Source organism: Mustelus asterias, chromosome 23 (genome assembly GCF_964213995.1).
Source record: "Mustelus asterias chromosome 23, sMusAst1.hap1.1, whole genome shotgun sequence".
In the NCBI taxonomy this organism is placed as follows: domain Eukaryota; kingdom Metazoa; phylum Chordata; class Chondrichthyes; order Carcharhiniformes; family Triakidae; genus Mustelus; species Mustelus asterias.
The window spans coordinates 48581523-48605327 of NC_135823.1; the positions used below are offsets into that span (position 1 = coordinate 48581523).

The following is a 23805-nucleotide window of genomic DNA, read 5'->3' on the forward strand; positions in this document are numbered from 1 at the left end:
ATGCTTCCCTACTGCCACATTGAACACTTGTCTGGCTTCGTTCCCCAGAGCCAGGCCCAGCTCTACTCCATTCCTTGTTGGGCCTTCTACAAAATAAACTCCCCTGAATACATTTCAAGCGATCCACCCCCTCTAAACCCTTTACACTAAGACTATCTCAATTTATGTTGGGGAAGTTGAAATTCCCTAGTATAATTACCCAATTATTATTCTTACACACCTCAGTGAATTGTCTACATATCTACTCCTCTATTTGCCACTGATTCTTTGGGCCTATAATACACTCCCAGTAATGTGGCTGCTCCTTTTATATTCCTAAATTCCACCCACAAAGCATCGTTTGAAGACCTTTCCAAGGTATCATGTCTTTTTATTGCAGTAATTCACTTACTTGTAGTGCAACACCACCTCCCTTTTTACACCATCCTCTGTCTCACCTAAATGTCCTAGACCCTGGAATGTTGAGTTGCCAGTCCTGCTCTTCCCTTAACCATGTCTCTATGGTAGCAACAATATCACACTCCATGTGTCAATCCACATCCTTAACTCATCAGTTTTACTTATTATATTCCTAGCATTAAAGTAAAGACCATCCAGCTTTTCCTTACTCTCTTGACGTTCAATATAGCTAAACGCATTCTAACATGTTTCTTTTAGTATAGCATGATCTGTATCTATTTTAATAATGTTCTGTGCCCCTCCTTCTGCCAAACTAGTTTAAACTCCTCCTAACAGCGCTACTAAACCTACCTGCGCTACTAAACCTAGCCGCAAGGCTGTTGGCCCCAATGTGGTTCAGATGCAGACTGTCCCATTTATACATGTCTCACCTTCCCCAGAAAGAGTCCCAGTGGTTCAGGAATCTAAAACCCTCCCTCCTATACCAACTCTTGAGCCATGCATTCATCTGCCCTATTTTCCTATTTCCATACTCGCCAGCATATGCCACCTGGAGTAATCCAGAGATTACAAGATTAGAAGTCTTGCTTTTTAATCTACTGCCGAGCTCCCTGAATTTTTGATACACAACCTCCTTCTTCAGTTTAACTATATTGTTGGAACCAACATGTACTATGACATCTGTGGAAGGGGATTCCTAACCAGCTAATAAGATTCATAGACAGAATACAGTCTTTCAGAGGACAAGAAATCAGTAAGGAGTTAAATGATTCCTAGGCAAGCTAAAACAAAGTTTTACACGTATGTGAATGCAGAAAGACAATCAAAACAAGTAGTTATGATTTTAAGACATATATACTGATATTTTAAATGTATTTTAATGTACTGTTCGCTTTGGTCGAGCAAAGTTACCGAAAGGCATGGTAGTAAAAGTCAACAGTTTAAAGCCAAAGGTCTGGGAACCGGTTAGTCAGCAAGTCTTATCAGGTGAATTCCGATGAGGGTACATATTCTGCAACATTTATGAATAGATGCATTCACTACCCCGACACAAGGATAGATATGCCTCTGGACGTAGGAAACACATGTCTATTCAACTTGTCAGTGAGCCTGTGGGAATGTCCATTTTGACCTTGCGGTAGTGTCTGCCATTACCAGGCAACAGGGATGGAGTTAGAGCCAAAAAGGGAAAGATGTCCGGATTTGAAGGGCGAATAGAATATCACCGTGCTATTAAGTATCATATGGTTGACTGAGGTACTTGACAGAGATTTGCATTGATGTATGACTGTTAAATGAAATTGATTTTAAGCCAATGAAAGATGGAATTATTGATTAGAAAAAAGTATAACATCTGTATTTGACTCTGTACTTCAGATCTTTCGGAGAGGTCCCATCACTTTGTCTCTAGAGCTATTTAACCCTTTGCAAATCTCCAGTCGGCTGTATGCTTGTTTTGTTTTATGTTAAATAAATGTTGTTACGTCTTTACACAGAGATATTTGCCATGCGGGTTTTGAATTGTCTAAGTTTAAGACACAATTGGCCACCTTGAAATTTCTCTGCAACATCTAACTAATTGTCCTCCTCTTTCAGGATGCCCTGCATCCGTTTAGTGACATCCCTGACTCCGACAGCAGGGAGGCAACACACCATCCTGGAGTCATGTCTTCGGCCACAGAAATGCCTGTCTGCCCCCCCCGACTAATTAATCCCCTATTACTATTGCTCTTCCTTTCTTCTTCCCCACCCCCCCCGAGCTGTGGTGTGGCCACCTCTCTAAATGTGCTACCAACTTAACTCAGCCTCACAGATATGAGTCTTGTGCTGGTTATAAACAACAATTAGAATAATTTGGCTGACAAAAAATAATTTGTATTCAAAACCAATTTGTTTGGTGAGAGAGATTAAATATAGAGCTGATGATTAGAATAAACTATTCTGTAAATTTAGGCAGGAGGAATTGAACAGTGCATAATTATACTTCTGCTGGAGAATGGCTGAGAGCATTTAACCCTTTAACGAATATCCTTTACTGTATGCACATGAATACTGCCTTGAACTCTGTATTAAGTGCCTGAACTTTGCATTTCATTAAGGCTATAATATCTTGGACTGGCATGGTAACATTCTGATTATTGAGACTGAAACCTCAGACAAGCCTTAACGAACTGCAGCATACAGCTTACCGCAACTTAAAATAATAAAAGATGGTCATTATCAACAAACAAAAATACCATCTTCTTGGTTTATGGTCTCAAGGTGAACTCACAGGAAGTGATCTGAAACTGTTGGGAAAGTATGTAAAATGCCTGAATCATAACATACTATAAGACTTCAGCCTGGCAAAAAAATTTTCTTTTTAAGCATCAGATAATAGGATTTTTCATCTTGAACATTAAATAATTCAAATGTACCTACATAACTATATTATTACAAACCAAAGAACAACCCGAATTCAAGTCAGAAGCGTGTACCTTCACTACATTACATAAATGAGCATTACCAATTAATATCAAGCTGAAGGAATCGAATTACATTGGGAAATACATAAAATATTATTTTTAAAACAGACATTAGGAGGATAGCAGAATTTCAGAATAAACCTTATAATCATGTATGATTCGCTCTGCAAAAGCTTTATCCAGCATCTTCTTATACCATTCCTGTAATCGTTTGGGTTTGGGGATTTTCTGATCTGCTGGGTGGCAGTGAAAGATGTAATCATCACCTTCACTGGGAGGGCATGCCCAGATATGGCCCTGTGTAAAGCTGTGGAAACAGAGAACAAAATGAAATGGATTTTTCAGAAACTGTTTTAGTGCAGATCTAAATGACATAAGGATATAACAAACAGATGTACCAATTCCAGTTTAAATGCAAACTGATCACAAAACTTGTGAGGGGGGGTCCTAATGTGTGTGTGTGTGTGTGTGTGTGTGTGTGTGTGTGTGTGTGTGTGTGCACCTGGGGGCCGGTGTGTGTGTTGAATGGGGTACCCTTTAAAGATGGCGTCCCGTAGTCTGTGGAGCCAGCCATGCTGGCTCCATCAGGCCCTGCAGCTGGGAAACTACATACCAGTTTCCATCCATTGAGAGCGCTATTGCGTTTTTAAACTAGTTGCGTATGTTGGACACCAGAACAGTACCCAGCTGTTGCAATGTTAATTATCAGGACAAGTAGCAAATTTTAAGACAATTTAGACTAGATGTTTTGAGGGAATCTGAAGAGCTTGGATTCAGGATTGTAGGATTAAAGTGCATGCATGTAAAATGCTTAAGGAAGAAATCTGTTTAGATGTGAAGAAGCATTTTTCTTAACGTGTCAGCCATGATTTGGTTGGTAGCACTCTCGTCTCTGGGTCACAAGGTTCCAGGCTCAATAATCAGGGCTGACATGCCAGTGTAGTCTTGAGGGAAGGCTCCACTGTTGGCGGTGCCACATTTCAGATGAAATAATAAAGCTGAAGCTCCATCTGCCCCATCAGGTGGATGTAAAAGATCCTATGCCACTACTTTGAAGAAAAGCAGGGAAGTTATATGGACTCAAAACATTAACTCTCCTCCTCCCACAGATGCTGCCAGGCCTACTGAGTTTTTTCCCCAGAATTTTGTGTTTCAGGTATCCATAACATTTACTTCTTAATCAAAACACAAATCTGATTGTCTGGTTATTATCATATTGCTGTTTGTGGGAGGTTTTTGGGTACAAATTAGCTGCTGGGTTGCCCATATAACAAATGACTACCCTGTTGGCTGTGAAAAATTGAGAGATGTCCAGTGGCCATAAAAAGAGCTATTTAAATGCAAGGTTTTCCTTTTTAACCTCTTGCAGAGAGAAGAAAGATGTGGTGTGCATGGGTTCACTACAGCCTTTTAAAAAGGATCATGACAAGCTCCTGAATGAAGTGAACATTTCCAATTCTACTAGCCAAGTTGTCAGTTAGCTGGGATTATAGGAATTAAGGTCACCAAGTTTCCTGGAACTTTCTTTGATTGCCTTTGGGAGTCAGGGTGCTTTTCTTGAATTCACTACAAATTATTGGCCACTGCTAAGATTGAGCAGTTCAGGATGGGCAAAAGTATATTTATTTCACCAATGGATATGGGGCTTGGTGGCTATGAAATAGGTGAGGGTACACAATGTCCATAAATACTTTGCCCCCAGTTATCCATAAAGAAAAATATATTACAAAGTTTATTAAAATGAAACTCACCCGAGTTTTTTCACATATTCCAGATAACCAATTAAGATTTCATGATAGACTGCAGTTCGGAGGCACCTTGGGCGGAAGAAGTGAATACTGTCGAGGTAAGATATGTACACACGCCTGCAAGTTGTGCAAGAGAAATAAATCAACCACTGATTAAAAAGGCTATATTCTGGCTTCATTAATCCAAAATATTATGGGGACAAAATAAAGAGATTACTGCTTTAAGGTACATCTTCCTCTTATAATAAATATTCTTGATTTATTTTTCCACTCTATTCTGGTTCCAAAGACACTTTTCAAAAGAATAAGATTTGAAATTCTCCATTATAAAAGCTGGTTTAAATAATTGTTCCTCCATGAACTGAACATAAAAAGCATATAAGACAGGCTACATGTAAATAATCTGCTAAAATATCTTATTCATGGTATGCCACTACCTTGTATTAGGAGTTGGGCAATCGGAGCCATATTCCTGTACATGCATTCCAAAGAAACAGACATCCACACCATCAATTTCCTCAAAAGCAAAAAGTGCTTTGGTTCTATAAGGAAAGGTCTCTGACATTTCGCCTGTATCCACAAACCTGAAAGAGAGAAAGTGGGCCATTTTTATGCACAGTATGAAGGGTGAGTATATTCAACCACAATTTGCCCTTAGCTGAAAGTGCAAAATAATTCTATTAACACTGTAAAATTAAGGCAGGGGAGGAATTGAGAAAATAGTACCCAAACTCTAAATGTTTTTAGTGTTTTTCAAAATTAGTCACATGAATTCCATACAACACTAGGAAAAGGTTACTACACATCAATGGGTATAGCTAACCTGATTTCACTAGTTAATCTGATGTATCTAAAATACTCAACAGATACCATTTGTAGTAATGCCACAATTGTGCTTTAATTTGATTTCTTTTATCTTCTCAGATTACCATCTCTACAAATGCCTTTTCCATTACCTCCCCTTCCTTACTGCCCCCATGACCATTTCTATTCACTCGAGCCTGAGCCCTCAGCTCTTGGCTATTTCTACTCACCTTCTGCCTGCTTACTCTTACCCTTCCCACTCAACTCAATATGACCACTCAGTTCCCTTTCCTCGCCTCCTTGCATGCCGACATCAATATTCATCCTCTCCTCCTCTTCAAAACTGTCATAGAACCATAGAAAATTACAGCTCAGAAACAGGCCTTTTGGCCCTTCTTGTCTGTGCCGAACCATTTTATGCCTAGTCCCACTGACCTGCACTTGGACCATATCCCTCCACACCCCTCTCATCCATGAACCCGTCCAAGTTTTTCTTAAATGTTAAAAGTGACCCTGCATTTACCACTTTATCCGGCAGCTCATTCCACACTCCCACCACTCTCTGCGTGAAGAAGCCCCCCCTAATATTCCCTTTAAACTTTTCTCCTTTCACCCTTAACCCATGCCCTCTGGTTTTTTTCTCCCCTAGCCTCAGCGGAAAAAGCCTGCTTGCATTCACTCTATCTATACCCATCAAAAGCTTATACACCTCTATCAAATCTCCCCTCAATCTTCTACGCTCCAGGGAATAAAGTCCCAACCTATTCAATCTCTCTCTGTAACTCAGCTTCTCAAGTCCCGGCAACATCCTTGTGAACCTTCTCTGCACTCTTTCAATCTTATTTACATCCTTCCTGTAACTAGGTGACCAAAACTGTACACAATACTCCAAATTCGGCCTCACCAATGCCTTATATAACCTTGATGTGGAGATGCCGGCGTTGGACTGGGGTAAACACAGTAAGAAGTTTAACAACACCAGGTTAAAGTCCAACAGGTTTATTTGGTAGCAAAAGCCACACAAGCTTTCGAGGCTCTAAGCCCCTTCTTCAGGTGAGTGGGAATTCTGTTCACAAACAGAACTTATAAAGACACAGACTCAATTTACATGAATAATGGTTGGAATGCGAATACTTACAACTAATCCAGTCTTTAAGAAACAAAACAATGGGAGTGGAGAGAGCATCAAGACAGGCTAAAAAGATGTGTATTGTCTCCAGACAAGACAGCCAGTGAAACTCTGCAGGTCCACGCAACTGTGGGAGTTACAAATAGTGTGACATGAACCCAATATCCCGGTTGAGGCCGTCCTTGTGTGTGCGGAACTTGGCTATCAGTTTCTGCTCAGCGACTCTGCGCTGTCGTGTGTCGCGAAGGCCGCCTTGGAGAACGCTTACCCGAATATCAGAGGCCGAATGCCCGTGACCGCTGAAGTGCTCCCCAACAGGAAGAGAACAGTCTTGCCTGGTGATTGTCGAGCGGTGTTCATTCATCCGTTGTCGCAGCGTCTGCATAGTTTCCCCAATGTACCATGCCTCGGGACATCCTTTCTTGCAGCGTATCAGGTAGACAACGTTGGCCGAGTTGCAAGAGTATGTACCGTGTACCTGGTGGATGGTGTTCTCATGCGAGATGATGGCATCTGTGTCGATGATCCGGCACGTCTTGCAGAGGTTGCTGTGGCAGGGTTGTGTGGTGTCTTGGTCACTGTTCTCCTGAAGGCTGGGTAGTTTGCTGCGGACAATGGTCTGTTTGAGGTTGTGCGGTTGTTTGAAGGCAAGAAGTGGGGGTGTGGGGATGGCCTTGGCGAGATGTTCGTCTTCATCAATGACATGTTGAAGGCTCCGGAGGAGATGCCGTAGCTTCTCCGCTCCGGGGAAGTACTGGACGACGAAGGGTACTCTGTCCACTGTGTCCCGTGTTTGTCTTCTGAGGAGGTCGGTGCGGTTTTTCGCTGTGGCGCGTTGGAACTGTTGATCAATGAGTCTAGCGCCATATCCTGTTCTTATGAGGGCATCTTTCAGCGTCTGGAGGTGTCTGTTGCGATCCTCCTCATCCGAGCAGATCCTGTGTATACGGAGGGCTTGTCCGTAGGGGATGGCTTCTTTAACGTGTTTAGGGTGGAAGCTGGAGAAGTGGAGCATCGTGAGGTTATCCGTGGGCTTGCGGTACAGTGAGGTGCTGAGGTGACCGTCCTTAATGGAGATGCGCGTGTCCAAGAATGCAACCGATTCCGGAGAGTAGTCTATGGTGAGCCTGATGGTGGGATGGAACTTGTTGATGTCATCATAGAGTTGTTTCAGTGATTGTTCACCATGGGTCCAAAGGAAGAAAATGTCATCGATGTATCTAGTGTATAGCATCGGTTGAAGGTCCCGTGAGGTGAAGAAGTCTTGTTCGAACCTGTGCATGAAGATGTTGGCATATTGAGGTGCAAATTTGGTCCCCATGGCTGTTCCGTGTGTCTGGATGAAGAACTGGTTGTTGAAGGTGAAGATATTGTGGTCCAGGATGAAGCGGATGAGATGTAAAATTGCATCTGGAAACTGGCAGTTGTTGGCGCTGAGCACTGAGGCCGTTGCAGCAATGCCATCGTCATGGGGGATGCTGGTGTAGAGTGCTGAGACATCCATTGTGACGAGGAGCGCTCCTGGTTCAACTGCTCCATGTGTGCCGAGTTTCTGTAGGAAGTCCGTCGTGTCGCGACAAAAGCTGGGGGTTCTTTGTACAATGGGTTTCAGGATGCCCTCGACATAGCCGGAGAGGTTCTCGCACAGGGTCCCATTGCCCGATACGATGGGACGGCCGGGTGTGTTTGCCTTGTGTATCTTCGGGAGGCAGTAGAGATCTCCAACGCGGGGAGTACGTGGGATGAGAGCACGGAGGGTGTTCTGAAGGTCCGGATCAAAGGTCTTGATCAGAGTGTTGAGTTGACGGGTGTGTTCTTTGGTCGGATCTGCAGGTAACTGTCTGTAGTGTTCCTCGTTGTTGAGTTGTCGGTACACTTCTTTGCAGTAATCCGTTCTGTTCAGTATGACGATGGCCCCTCCTTTGTCTGCTGGTTTGATGACAATGTTGCGGTTGGTCTTGAGAGCGTGGATGGCGTTACGTTGTGCTTGGGTGATGTTCGGGGCTGTCTTGTGAGTGCGGCTGATGAACTTGGTGTTGACGCACCTCCTGACGGCTTGGGCATACATGTCAAGTCGAGGGCAGCGGCCTTCCGGAGGAGTCCAATTCGACTCTTTCCTCTTCGGATGCACTGCGGATCTCTCTGTCGGCTGTTCCGGTTCATTGGCTGTCTCATTGTGTTCGTTGTTGGCCTCTTGGGGTTTGTGGAAGAACTCCCTCAGCCTCATTCGCCTGATGAATTCCTCTGTGTCTGCTGCGAGACTGATGGGGTCTATTTTGGTGGTGGGGCAAAAATTAAGCCCTCGGCTGAGAACTTCGATTTCATCTGGTTGAAGTGTGTAGTCGGACAAGTTGACAATGGACTTCCCTGCAGTGGTACTGTTTTCTACTGTGGTACCGGGGGAGGCTTGGTTGCTGCTGGTGGTGATGCCGAGTTTCTCAAGTTTCCTGTTCTTGGTGTGCATGTAGATGGTGTAGTTCCTTTGTCTCGTCTGCTTGGCAGAGTTTCGCAGTTGGTCTGCGTCCTGAGCGCAAGTTGAGAATATGGATTCTCCGGAGCCTTCAACATGTCATTGATGAAGACGAACATCTCGCCAAGGCCATCCCCACACCCCCACTTCTTGCCTTCAAACAACCGCACAACCTCAAACAGACCATTGTCCGCAGCAAACTACCCAGCCTTCAGGAGAACAGTGACCAAGACACCACACAACCCTGCCACAGCAACCTCTGCAAGACGTGCCGGATCATCGACACAGATGCCATCATCTCACGTGAGAACACCATCCACCAGGTACACGGTACATACTCTTGCAACTCGGCCAACGTTGTCTACCTGATACGCTGCAAGAAAGGATGTCCCGAGGCATGGTACATTGGGGAAACTATGCAGACGCTGCGACAACGGATGAATGAACACCGCTCGACAATCACCAGGCAAGACTGTTCTCTTCCTGTTGGGGAGCACTTCAGCGGTCACGGGCATTCGGCCTCTGATATTCGGGTAAGCGTTCTCCAAGGCGGCCTTCGCGACACACGACAGCGCAGAGTCGCTGAGCAGAAACTGATAGCCAAGTTCCGCACACACAAGGACGGCCTCAACCGGGATATTGGGTTCATGTCACACTATTTGTAACTCCCACAGTTGCGTGGACCTGCAGAGTTTCACTGGCTGTCTTGTCTGGAGACAATACACATCTTTTTAGCCTGTCTTGATGCTCTCTCCACTCCCATTGTTTTGTTTCTTAAAGACTGGATTAGTTGTAAGTATTCGCATTCCAACCATTATTCATGTAAATTGAGTCTGTGTCTTTATAAGTTTGTGAACAGAATTCCCACTCACCTGAAGAAGGGGCTTAGAGCCTCGAAAGCTTGTGTGGCTTTTGCTACCAAATAAACCTGTTGGACTTTAACCTGGTGTTGTTAAACTTCTTATTATATAACCTTACCATAACACTCCAACTTTTATACTCGATACTCCGATTTATAAAGGCCAATGTACCAAAGGCACTCTTTATGACCCTATCCACCTGTGACGTCACTTTTAGGGAACTCTGAACCTGTATTCCCAGATCCCTCTGTTCAACTGCACTCTTCAGAGTCCTACCATTTACCCTGTACGTTCTTCTTTGGTTTGTCCTTCCAAAGTGCAATATCTCACACTTGTCTGCGTTAAATTCCATTTGCCATTTTTCAGCCCATTTTTCTAGTTGGTCCAAATCCCTCTGCAAGCTTTGAAAACCTTCCTCACTGTCCACTACACCTCCAATCTTTGTATCATCAGCAAACTTGCTGATCCAATTTACCACATTATCATCCAGATCATTGATATAGATGACAAACAACAATGGACCCAACACCGATCCCTGCGGCACACCACTAGGCACAGGCCTCCACTCAGAGAAGCAATCCTCCACAACCACTCTCTGGCTTCTTCCATTGAGCCAGTGTCTTATCCAATTTACTACCTCCCCATGTATACCCAGCGACTGAACCTTCCTAACTAACCTCCCATGAGGGACCTTGTCAAAGGCCTTGCTGAAATCCAGGTAGACAACATCCACCGCCTTCCCTTCATCCACTTTCCTGGTAACCTCCTCGAAAAACTCTAATAGATTGATCAAACATGACCTACCACGCACAAAGCCATGTTGACTCTCCCTAATAAGTCCCTGTCTATCCAAATATTTGTAGATCCTATCCCTTATCACACCTTCCAATAACTTGCCCACCACCGGCGTCAAACTTACTGGCCGATAATTTCCCGGATTTCTTTTGGAACCTTTTTTAAACAACGGAACAACATGAGCCACCCTCCAATCATCCGGCACCTCCCCTGTGAATACTGACATTTTAAATATGTCTGCCAGGGCCCCTGCAAGTTCAACACTAGCTTCCCTCAAGGTCCGTGGGAATACCCTGTCCGGTCTTGGGGATTTATCCACTCGGATTTGCCTCAAGACAGCGAGCACCTCCTCCCCTTTAATCTGTAACGGTTCCATGGCCTCCCTACCAGTTTGCCCTATTTCCGTAGACTCCATGCCCGTTTCCTCAGTAAATACGGATGCAAAAAAACCATTTAGTATCTCCCCCATCTCTTTTGGTTCCATACACAGTCTACCACTCTGGTCTTCAAGAGGACCAATTTTATCCCTCACTATCCTTTTGCTCCTAACATACCTATAGAAGCTCTTTGGATTTTCCTTCACTCTGTCTGCCAAAGCAACCTCATGTCTTCTTTTAGCCCTCCTGATTTCCCTCTTAAGTAGCTTCTTGCACTTTTTATACTCCTCGATCATCTGATGTGTTCCTTGCTGCCTGTACATTTCATACAACTCTCTCTTCCTCTTAATCAGTGTTACAATCTCCCTCGAGAACCAAGGTTCCTTCTTCCTATTTACTTTGCCTTTAATCCTGACAGGAACATACAAACTCTGCACTCTCAAAATTTCTCCTTTGAAGGCCTCCCACTTTCCATTTACATCCTTACCAGAGAACAGCCTGTGCCAATCCACACTTCCCAGATCCCTTCTCATTTCATCAAATTTGGCCTTTTTCCAGTTTCACATCCATCACCTGCCCTAACTCATTTCCCAATAGGAGATCCAATATCGCATCCTCTCTAGTTGGCACCTCTATATACTGATATAGAAAATTCTCCTGAACACATTTTACAAACTCTACCCCGTCTAAACCTTTAACAGTATGCGAGTCCCAATCTATATGTGGAAAATTAAAATCCCCTACTATCACAACTTTGTGTTTCTTGCAGTTGTCAGCTATCTCTCCGCTGATTTGCTCCTCCAATTCTCGCTGACTATTGGGTGGTCTATAATACAAGCCCATTAATGTGGTCATACCTTTCCTGTTTCTCAGCTCCACCCATAGGGCCTCTGTAGACAAGCTCCCTAATCTATCCTGCCTGAGTACCGCTGTAACATTTTCCCTGACCAACAATGCCACCCCCCCACCTTTTATCCCTCTGCCTCTATCCCGCCTGAAACATTGGAACCCTGGAACATTGAGCTGCCAGTCCTGCCCCTCCTGTAGCCAAGTTTCACTAATGGCTATAATGTCATATTTCCACGTGTCTATCCACGCCTTCAGCTCATCTGCCTTCCCTACAATACTCCTGGCATTGAAATAGACACACCTCAAAAAATTATTTCCACCACACTCTACCCTTCCATTTGTGATTTTGCTTGAACTAACCTGTCTTTTTACCCCTGCTCCACTATCTGCTCTGGCACTCTGGTTCCCACCCCCCTGCAAATCTAGTTTAAACATTCCCCAATAACACTTCATCTCCTCTCAAGAAAATCATCGCAAACTACTGATCCTCCAACCACCATTCCACCTTCAGCCTCACTTTCCTCCAAGGTCCTTGGACATACTGTTAATTGTATATTAACTGGGGTTTTCAATTGTATTCAGGTGGTGGGCATTAATTGAGGACTCACCTTGCTCATACATACAGGACCAGGCTGAAACTGTGGTCGTTGAGTTGGAGGTGCATTATTATTCTTGACTCATAACGAAAGCTTGAAAGTGTATAAATACTTGGCACCAGCGTTTTAGCCTTCACCTGGCTATCTGAGTTTAACATGTATCACTGCTCCCAGGACAGTAATCATTCCACTCAAAATCCCATGAGACTCACTTCTGCCATTAATTAAAATGAATGAATTACTCTGGTGTATTACCCTCCTTGTCCTATCTGCATCATTTATCTGTGACTACCTCCTCTTCTTGATCTACATGCTGCCTTCCCACATCACCATCTGCAGGCACCAAGTTCAGCATTCTGGAGTTTTCTTGGATAGAAAATAATAATAAAACTGTCACGTCAACAGATCTTTCAGTGTTTCATGTACAGAGAATGTACTTATGCACTCCCAGGTGCTTGCTTTACTTGCCTGCTTTTCATTCCTGGTTTAACTTCCACAGTTTTATCTGAACTGGATACCACACGAACATACACTTCCCCTGCCTCTGGATGGTTCTGGCGTCGCAGAAATTTGTTCACTCTGTCTTCTAAATGATTCCCTAACCTGGTCGTTTGTAACCCTGTGAAAAGAAATTCAACATAAGCAAACGCATCAGAAACAAGAGTGAAATTCAGTTCACCCTTTCCTCAAGTTAGGAGAACCTCTGATTTCCTGGAAGGTACATTATGATCATTAGGTAATAGAAAGCAATATGATATTTGAAGTGTGGCAGCCATATTGTACAGGATCTAAAATCTATTGATAGATATTTACGCACCAGGATCTTTTGTCCCTATTTGGTATAAAAGGGAGATGGCTATGTTATAGACGGATCATAGTTTGCCTCATGATTTCTATATAATAAAGCAATTCTGTCATAGTAGATGCAGTAGCACCATATTACCAACAGCTCCTGGTGGTATGGCCTGGCTCACCTCACTATTGTAGTGCAGCTTCCCACAAGGAGTAGCCCAGTCGGATAGATACAGCTTTAAAATCAACGCGAGCTGGCACTGAGAATGGGTGGACAAGAGTTTGATCAAATTGGTGAAAGGAGAAAGATTGCAGGTGCAGCTGGCACAAGAGAGAATTTTGGTGAATAGTGACAATGTAATAGTGATTAGCTTATATAGAGTTTCTTGGGTGAAATTCCAATAGATCAATTGGTGACTATGCATATGATTATTTGAGAGTTTAAAATTATATTCTTCAACTCAAAGGCTTTTACCAAGCAGCATTCATTAATTTTTTTAATCAATCCACATTTAATTCAGCCAAGTTCTAATTTGATTACCTAAAAGACAGTGTCCTCTACTGCACTGTCACATTATTTCAAATTCCAGTGTCTCTGAGTCACTTTGACATTGTGTTGTATATTTCAAAGCTATGGTTGCAGGGAACTACACAGCAGGCACGTAATGCAGAAATTGCTCAAACATGATACCATGTTCCTATTCACGTAGCAATTTTATGCTGTCAAATCCATGTGCTCCCTGGATGTTTCAGACATGAACCTTCAAAGCATAAAACACGGGTGAGGCCTACTGACATCCTACTCAACTGTGTATTTATTGGTTTACGGCTATTTAACTGTAGTGGCAATCACAGATTAAATGAGATCTAGTTTCTAACTAACTGGTTAGGGTCAATGTTGGTCTAATCACAGAATGGTTACAGCATAGGAGGACACTCAAACTATCGAGTCTGTGCAGCTCTCTACAAGAACAACTCATTCTCCCTGCCCTTTCCCCATAACTCTGCAACTTTTTTTTCTGTTCAGCTAGTTATCTAATTCCTCCACAGCCTCAGGCAGTGCATTGCAGATATTGATCACTCATGGTGAAAAGGATTTTTCTCAAGTTTATTGCTGGAAGATGGCCCAAATTCCCCGATAGGCTCCATGGAAATTCCCAGGCTAGGTTTATCGTGTAATGGTTTTTGTCACCTTTGTGCAATAGTTACAACTCGACTTAATTGCATCCAACCCAAGGTTCTAGAACCAAATACTAATTTCATAGTCTTACAGAAAGACACCTAAACATAAAATAACATATAGTAACTCAGTATTGCTCTGGTCAGAGATATCAATCCTTCACCCTGATGGCTGCAAGTTTCATAAAGCGGAATACAGTCTCTGAAAATCTCTGGCTCTCTGACTCTCATCCAGGTCAAGAGGTAATGGGTTCAAAACAGGTATTGACCTTTAAAACAAAGACTTGCATTTTTATGCTTTCCACAGCTTCTGACATCTCAAAGTGCTTCACAGCCAATGAAGCAATTTTTGAAGTGTAGTTGTAATGTAGGAAACAATACAACTACTTTACACTCAGCAAACTCGCACAAACAGCAATATGATAATAAGATAACCTGATTTTTGTGAAATTGATTGAGGGATAAATATCGGCCAGGAAATAACTGCGCTTCTTTGAAATAGTGCCATGGGATCTATTACATTCACTCGAGCAGGCAGATGGGACCTTGGTTTAATGTCTCATCCAAAAGATGGCATCGCTCACAGTGTAATGCACCCTGCAGTTGAGTGTCAGCCTTGATTTTTGTGCTTAAGCCCTGTAGTGTGATTTGAATCTAAAACCTTGTGATTCCGAGGCAAGTGCGCTACCAACTGAGCTATAGCTGACAGTTTAAGAAAAAAGTTCAGCTGCTGCTCCATGACCTTCAATGGCAATTCCTGTACATGTTCTTTTGTGACATTTTCTCTCCTTTCTCAATTGACTTATTTCTTATTTCAACTTAAATTATCCTGTTTCCTACCTATTCCAACTCTTCTCTCCAACTTGTTTCAGTCTTGGGCATTACAGTGTGCTGTAAAATTCACCTCACAAAGTACTCAGAGGTTTTGATCAAAGGCTCCATGGTTTTCATTCATCGACTCTTCAGAACCCAAAGATGATAAATGGTAAAAATTGGGATCCAAGGAGCAGCAGCACAATAACCACAAGTGTAATACGCATAGAGATTTAAATTCACTAAATAAGCCATTTTAGCTGTTAATTAAATGCCAGTGATACCAGTCCACCGCAGAATGAGCTAAAGTGTATATAAATACTTACTTTTAGAGCTGAATTTGTTCTCTTTCCTAGTTTTGCCAGTTTTCTTTAAGCAATTGTCACAAACAAATCTGTAGAGAGAAATATTAAAAATGGTTTGTTCTAAAAGACAAAAACTAAACTTTTAAATTAATTTCCCACGTATAATAGATAATTGCTTTTAATTGGCAGCATACCAGCTGCACCAACTAATTTGTAATGGATTTAGTCACTCATTAAGATTTTATAAGCAAATACCAGATCAGTTAGAGGAAAACAGAAAACTTTAATCATTCAGCAAAATTACAGAGAGGTATTGAAAAAAACTAAATGGACATATTAGGCCCCAAAGCAAAGTCCTTCCTTCTGTTGCCCCCAGATGAGCCTAATTTAGGAGCTGACTGCGGCAAAATACTCGAGTTTCATTAGCTTTGTGGAACTGATCAAGTAGCAAAACAAGTATGCATAATAGAACTTAAATGAGTTTGTCTGAATATTGCAAGTCAGGAGCTTTGATGCCCATGTGTTACTAATTGCCTGCAAATTCAGACTTCATTGGCAGAGAAGTTGTTGACTAAGTAGGGCATCACAATTTATAACAACTGAAACAGTTTCACAAGCAGGTGGGGTATTATGATGGAGATCTTGTTTGACCAGCACAGATTATTTCTGAGGTGATATCCCAAAATGACCTGGACTGCAGGGAGGCAATTATTAAGCCATACAATTTACCTTGAATCCCTAAAGAAGATACACTATCATAAAGTCACATCATTTTAATTGAAGACAGGGATTAAAACTTGATTAAAGTAAAGAAACCTCAGCATGGTTGTAACAAGGAATGTTAATTGAATATCAGATAGATGTTCATTGTATTCAGGTGTTGGGGACTTGCCTGTGCATATGCATGTTTTTTGTTGGAGATGCATGGTACACAATGTGCATCGCTGCAAGTAAAACTTGTAAGCAAATGAAGACTAGTTCCAGTATTCTATCCTACACCACCTTAGTTTTGACATACATCAAGGATATTCACTGTGGCAACCACAACGTATAACGGGATGTACAAATACAAGTTGGTGGTTTTTGACCCTTTGCTGGTATACTTAGAACACTTGGAATCCATAAGAACACAAGAATTGGAGCAAGAGTAATTCAATGATCCCTTGAACCTGATCCCACCATTCAGTAAGATTTGGCAGATCGGATTGTGACCTTAACTCCAGTTTTTTTCTGACCTCTCCCATAAACGTCGATTTTGTTGATGAAAAAGCTGTCTAACTCAACTGTGGATATGTATGAGCCAGTTTCCATCGCCCTCAGGGGTAGAGAATTCCAATAATCCTCTGAAAGAAGAACTTCTTCCTCAACTCTCTCTTAAATGGAAGACCCCTTATTTTGAAACTGTGCCGACTAGTTCTAGATGATCCCATGAGGGGAAACATCTGCTCAGATCCTATCCTGTAAAGACTTCTCAGATACATATGTTTCAATGATCCCAGTCACAATAAAAAGTAGATAGATTCATAGATGACACGTGTTAAGGGTATTTGGTCACTTGCCACTCATTGTATCTGAAGAATGTCAGCAGAAAAACAAAGCAAAAAGGATGCTACATTCCAGTGGCAAATCAATCAAGTTCAACATCAACCCCCCTGAGGTCACGGTGGCAATGCAGTTGCCCAGGAGTTTCACGTGTGGTTCTGGTGACATAACAAAAGGGCTTCACTCTGACTAAGGTCATGTTGAGCCACATGTTAAAAGCCACAAGAATGACTTGGTTAGGGTTCTTCGGCCTCATAAAGAGACATCACATCAAGGAACTATAGGTATGAGATACAGGATAAAGTAAAACCTACTTTAGATATGCTGTCAGGTAAGATTTATCAAACAGGATTATCCAACAATTGGAATGGGTTGCCAGAGAGGTCGAGGGCAGTACACCTAACTTATTTAAGAAACAGAGAAATTTAATGGGATGAAAGGAGGGTCAGTATGCTGGGAAATTGATATCATAGAATCTACAGTGCAGGAGGAGGCCATTTGGCTCATCGAGCCTGCACCAACAACAATCCCACCCAGGTCCTATCCCCGTAACCCCATATATTTACCCTCTTAATCTCTCTGACACCAAGGAGCAATTTAGCATGGCCAATCAATCTAACCCGCACATCTTTGCATTGTGGGAGGAAACCGGAGCACCCGGAGGAAACCCACACTGAGACGGGGAGAACGTGCAAACTCCAAAGATAGTCATCCAAGGCCGTAATTGAACCTGGATCCTTGGTGCTGTGAGGCAGCAGTGCTAACCACCATGCGCCCCCAACCACTGTGCCACCGAGCTGTCCTCAAATGGGCTCTTAATAAGAATCTGTCGCGATGGGAAAGTTTTAACTCAAAAATCAATTTTAAAGCAGGTCACCTAATGACCCAAAATTATCACCTACCCTGAAGGCCAGATAGTTTCATTATGGAGAACGCAGATTTGATGCATTTTGCGACCACATTCTTTACATTCAACAAAGCTAAAATGAGAAAATAAAATGTTAGGTGCCCAGTTTTGCACTTTGTTAATCAAAGTTGATAACCATACCAAACATGCAACTCAATTTTAGAGCAACAAAATAGGGCTACATATAATCTAGTGAGCTTTGATTTGATTTATTACTGTCACATGCATTAGTATACAGTGAAAAGTATTGTTTGTTGCATGCTATACAGACAAACTGTTCTCATTACTGCAAAATAGGATAATATAACTGCAAACTGTCTGAATAATTAAAATTAGAATAATTTGTTAGCAATCGCTGAACAATGCGCATAACTGCAATCACAAAATTCAACTGGAACAGGAAGGCTGGAAAAACTATTAAGTGATCAAGGTGACAACTGGCAATCTAGGAAAAAGAAACGAACTAGAGGTCAAATAATAAATCCAGGGGCTGAATTTTATGATTAAAGTGGGATCCCCACTCCTGATGTAAAAGTCAAGGGGCAATCCCCCTCCACTTGGCTGGTTGGTCCCAGAGCCATTTAATGGCCATTGGTCTTTATTTGGTTTGAAGTGAGGTGTCTACCCTCTACCAAGAAGTCGTCCCACCTTGGAGTAACAGAGTACTATCTGCCAATCAAATGGAAATGTGGTTTGGGAGAGGCTCCAAATGAGCATAGGATGCATAGAACATAGAACAGTACAGCACAGAACAGGCCCTTCGGCCCACGATGTTGTGCCGAGCTTTATCTGAAATATGCAGTTCTTGCTATGCGAAAATTCCAGCCAAGGTGACCAGGAAAATGAATAAGCTGGGTACTTACGGCTCAGGATCCAATGTATCGTTTTTCTTCTTTTCAAACTGATCTTTTGAAATGGTTCTGTTAGAAAAGAAAATTCAGTGAGGGGTTCTGATTCATAAAGCCATATACTACATTTCGTCTCCACTCTAGATTCTTAAGACAGTGCTTACATAATTTACTATATCTGCATGCTTCCCCAACCCTTGTCAACCCCGAATATCCTCCAGACCTGCATACAACGTTCCATTTTGTTTGCTACACATGTTATCCAATGTACAGGCAGATTCCGAGCACCCAGACCTTTACATGCAACGTCTGAAAAAGTCATTAAGAGGTTCAAGACAACAACTTGGGATGCATTGCACTTAACGAACTCTCACTCCTTAGGGGGAAGTGACAGAAAATCTAACAGAACTACTTTCAAGCAAAACCCTGCAATCATGGAAAATAACATACTTTCACGTGCAAATCAGTAAGAAGAAATTGCCTAATGCCAATAAAAAATGAAGTTGTGATAATATTTATTTGCCAACTGCATAAGCACGCAAGCATTCTTCATGGTGCAAACAAGGGACTTGGCTGATGTTGCAACTCAAATCTCAAGTTGCAGCAATGGTGGGAGGCAAAACTCTGACTCTCAATTTTCTGAGGAAATGAAACTTGAGGCAGACCTTTCTCAAGGTCAAAATTTCTGATCTGACTTTTCAGTTTCTCTCAATAAATATCAAATACGAAATGGATGACGGGCGGAATCCTTCAAAGTACAATGCACACCAACTGTGAGCAAAAGTACATTCAAGCATTGAAACAAGTGAAAATAAGTCACAAAGCAGCAATGACTCAGGAGAATCTAGAACAAGCATTTACAGAACAAGGAACTATCTTCACCATATCAGTCAAGGAGGTAAATTTTCCAGGCACTTTCGATGAGCTCAAATATTGAGTGTTTGTGAATTGAATCCCCTGACTAAAGTAGGTGGCAGCTTCTACCTCAATTAGCAAAAGAACCAGAGGTGAGAGGAAAACCTTTTTAAAAAAACTAGCCAGTTAAGCGCATCTGAGGGAAGTACATGCTCATTCAATTGTAATGTTGAAAATGAAATTGGCTAAGTAATTGACGGAGGGAAAGAAAGTACAGGGCTATGGAGAAAGAGCAGGGGAAAGGGGACTAACTGGTTAGCAGTTTCAGAGAGTCAGCAAAGTCATGATGGGCCAAATGGCCTCCTTCTGTGTGCAAGATTCCATTATATGAATTACTACATACACCTTCTGCAAACTAAAATGGGACTTCATGATCAAGAAGCTGCAATTGTCCTGGCAGCAATGGTTTCTGATCTGCCCTGTAAAACTTTTAAATACTGTATAAGCATTTCTAGAGGACAACTGGGTGTGGAAATACCAGGCAGCTGGAATTTTTAAGAGCAATACCATGACATAGAGCTGGCATCGGCCCTTCCATCTAAGACATAGGAAATAGAAGATGATCATACAGCTCATTAAGCCTGCTCCTCCATTCAATATGACACTGTCTGACCTTTGTCTTCAACTCCACTTTACTATCCCTTGATTCCCTATGGGATCAAAAATCTGTCCATCTCAGCCTTGAACTGATTCAATGATAGCACATCCACAACTTTCTGGAGCAGAGAATTCCAAAGATCCACAACTTTTGAATGAAGAAATTTCTCTTCATCTCAGTCCTAAATAATAAACCCCTTATTCAGAAACCATGTTCTATATTCCTCAGGGGAAACAACCTATTGGTTTCTACTCTGTCAGGCCCCTTCATAATCTTGAATATTTCAAGGAGATTATCTCTCATTCTCCTAAACTGCAGAGAATATAGATCCAATTTATTCTGCCTTTCATCATAGGACAACCCCCAATTCCAGGAACCAATCTAGTGAATTTTCATTGCACTGTCTTCAATGTGAGGATATCCTTCCTTAAATATGGAGATCAAAACTGCACACTATATATTCCAGGTGTGGCCTCACCAATGCCTTGTACAATTGTAGCAAGGCTTCTTTATTCTTGTACTATCCCCTTGCATTAAATGCCAAAATGTGTTTTGTTTTCCTAATTGCTTGCTGTGCCTGCATGCTAACTTTGTGTTCCTTGTATGAGTACACACAGGTCTTGCTGAATATCAACATTTCTAAGCTTCATGTCTTTTTAAAAATATTCTGCTTTTCCATACTTAAAAGCAAAGTGAATAACCGCCACTTCCTCACACTATATTCCACCTTGTTGCCCACTCACTTAACTGGTAAATATATTTTTTCAGCCATTTGTCTTCTCCAGTTTGCATTCCAATCTACTGTATGCATGGCACGTTAGCTGAGTGAATTGACAATGAAGGTCAACAGATCTAAGAAGTGTGTGATTATGGTTGATGCAGTTACCAGAACTACAGCCATCATTCCTGGCTGGATTTTAAGGATGATATTGGATGAGAATTGTAAAAACATAAGAAACAACATTTCTAATCCACAATATTAAAAAAAAATCACCTCAGAAAATGGTTTGTCTTGATTAGCTTGACAGTAGAGTCAAGCCATTCATTGAGCCAAATCACTTATTAAAAGTAAGATGGGTTGTTTCTAGACAAAGTCTATTCATGTGACTGGATCCAACTCTGCTCAGGGGAAATTGCTGTAACATTCTACTTTTCCCCAAAGTCTTAAACAGGAAAGATGATGTTGGATTTCAATCCCAAGGCCATACCTGATGGTTCAGGAACTGAACACCTTGACAATAAACTTGCATTTATATAGAACTGCATACAAAATTCTTCACACAATGAATTACTTTTGAAATTAATCATTGTGAAGGCTTTATGTAATTACACACTTCATTACAATGATTTTACCTCAGGAGAACAAAGACTTTAAAAAATGCTCTGAACTCGAGCTACTTTAAGTGTCTGTGTACCTACAGTTAGTTTGGTGGTCCACAAAATGAACAGAAGTTAGAAAATTATTGTGAAAGGTGCTGACATGAGGCCATGTTGGGGAATAAAGCTGACATGAACATTGTGTAAAAATAGGTAATGGTGAAACTTGGTACATAATGCTACCAGTGGGTACAGAGTAGAAAATAAGATGAACAATGCTGTACAGTCAGTAGAACACAAGTGGAAGGCTGTCAGTCTGAAACTGTTTAGTGTTCTAGTCAAGATGGGCAGATTTTAAAATTAGTACCCAAGTCTGAATGAAATGAATATAGAAGCAAGCCATGGCCAATTTCAAATGCAAACCTCGTAAGGTGTGGTTTAGGGGCCAGATGAGGTTGATAACTTTGGTTGAATTGAAGCTGATGATTTTGAAAAGTAAAAACTCTTGTTTAAAAAGGCAAGGACTAATTTCAAAACCTTTGGAAGAACTATCGAGAAAGACACAGGACTACTTGGGTTGACTGCAACATTTTCTAGTATAAAAGCCTGCTGTCAATGGGAGGGCAAGAAATAATTCCATTTATATAGCACTTTTCACAATCACTGGATGTTCCAAAGTGCTTTATAAAACAATGAAATACTTTTGAAATGTAGTCACTGTTGTAATGTAGGAAACATGGCAGTCAAATGGCATACTGCAAACTCCCAGAAATAGCAATGTGATGTTGACCAAATAATACTGTTCTTTTGTGATGTTGATTCCAAAATATGCATCAGCCAGGACACCGAGGATAACTCCCCTACTCTTCTTCAAAATAGTATCATGGGGTCTTTTACACCCACTAAGACCTTGGTTTGACATATCATCACCAAGACTTCAACTATGCAGCACCTCCTCAATACTGTACTGATGTGGCAGCATTGATATTTGTTTCAAGGGAGTGGGATTTGAATCTGGAATCATGTGACCCCAGAGGCAAGAGTTCTAAGCCATGGTTGATAAAAGAACCAAGGTGGTACCCAACATTTCACTCAGATACATACTTCTTTGGTGAAAGGATATTACTGTTCAAATCGCCAAACTCTTCACTGGATTGTGACTCAGTGGTATTTCGCAATCTTAACAGCAGTTTATTTGGGGTGAGTGGAGGATTAATGTAAGCAAAACAAGAAATAGGACATCCGAGCAAGCTGCAGAGTAAATGACACATCAAAAATAGGCTGTTTCAAATGAGGAAAATTCTCAGCTTGGCTGTGTTCAATGTTCAAGCTTATTTCATTAGAGAATGTTTAACAAGTTTTAGTTTTCTGCAGACATGACCAACATACCAGTGATTGAATACTGACAAGTTACAAGAACTGCCCCAATGGTCAGAAAGGTTCTGGATTTCACATCTGGATGGAAGATGTAAAGATCCAAAAGTACCTTCCTTTGCACAGATTGCCTTAGAGGTTAGTGTCCAAAGCACAATACATTGTGACTGCAGTATTTTTAACATATAGAACAACCACCACTAATTCTCAGCAAATGCAATTGTGAAATTGGTAAAGTAAAAGTTTCCCACCAACCTTTCAGTGATATTCATCCTAGGCCACGTTTCCAAACATGTTCCAGTCCTGCACAGCAGGGGATATTTGGAAAAACAAGCTCTCAGGTCAGGATATATTTGTTGAAAAACGTGGACACAAAAAGGTCGAGGTGGCCATTGCTAATTCCATTTTACACAGGAAATGGCAACATACAGAAAACAAGTAAAGTCATTACTTACGTTTGTGGTTGTGCAGGATCGTCACCCAGAGTGACACTGTCGCCTTGGATCTCATTGAAGCACTTCTCACAGAAGTGATACCTGTCAGCAAGAAGGCCATATTTGGGTGAACTGCTCGTCCACACAACACAGCCAGCCCAGCAACGGAGCCACCAATCACAGAGGAGGGCAGATCACCACGGCGAGAGGATTGGTTGGTTGATTGATGAGATTATAGGTCAGTGTTTTACCAGGTTGGGTCAGGTCAATGTGGACAATGGGGTGGGGA

The 23805-nt window shown here is 41.9% G+C and overlaps 1 protein-coding gene across 7 annotated transcripts in view; it reads right to left on the reverse strand.

The window, feature by feature from the left end:
* crebbpb (CREB binding lysine acetyltransferase b) overlaps window positions 1-23805 on the reverse strand; it is a 153755-nt gene that overhangs the window by 16690 nt on the left and 113260 nt on the right. For 4 of the 7 annotated variants that reach the window (XM_078240494.1, XM_078240491.1, XM_078240490.1 and 1 more), the window contains exons 20-28: window positions 23538-23618; window positions 23338-23385; window positions 18894-18950; window positions 18026-18103; window positions 15603-15670; window positions 12961-13111; window positions 5050-5196; window positions 4616-4729; window positions 3006-3171 (exon numbers count right to left, since the gene is read on the reverse strand). In XM_078240494.1, coding sequence (XP_078096620.1) covers window positions 3006-3171; window positions 4616-4729; window positions 5050-5196; window positions 12961-13111; window positions 15603-15670; window positions 18026-18103; window positions 18894-18950; window positions 23338-23385; window positions 23538-23618 — 910 coding nt within the window. The remainder of the gene's footprint in view (window positions 1-3005; window positions 3172-4615; window positions 4730-5049; window positions 5197-12960; window positions 13112-15602; window positions 15671-18025; window positions 18104-18893; window positions 18951-23337; window positions 23386-23537; window positions 23619-23805) is intronic. The other 3 variants (XR_013500682.1, XM_078240493.1, XM_078240492.1) reach the window with 1 other exon arrangement.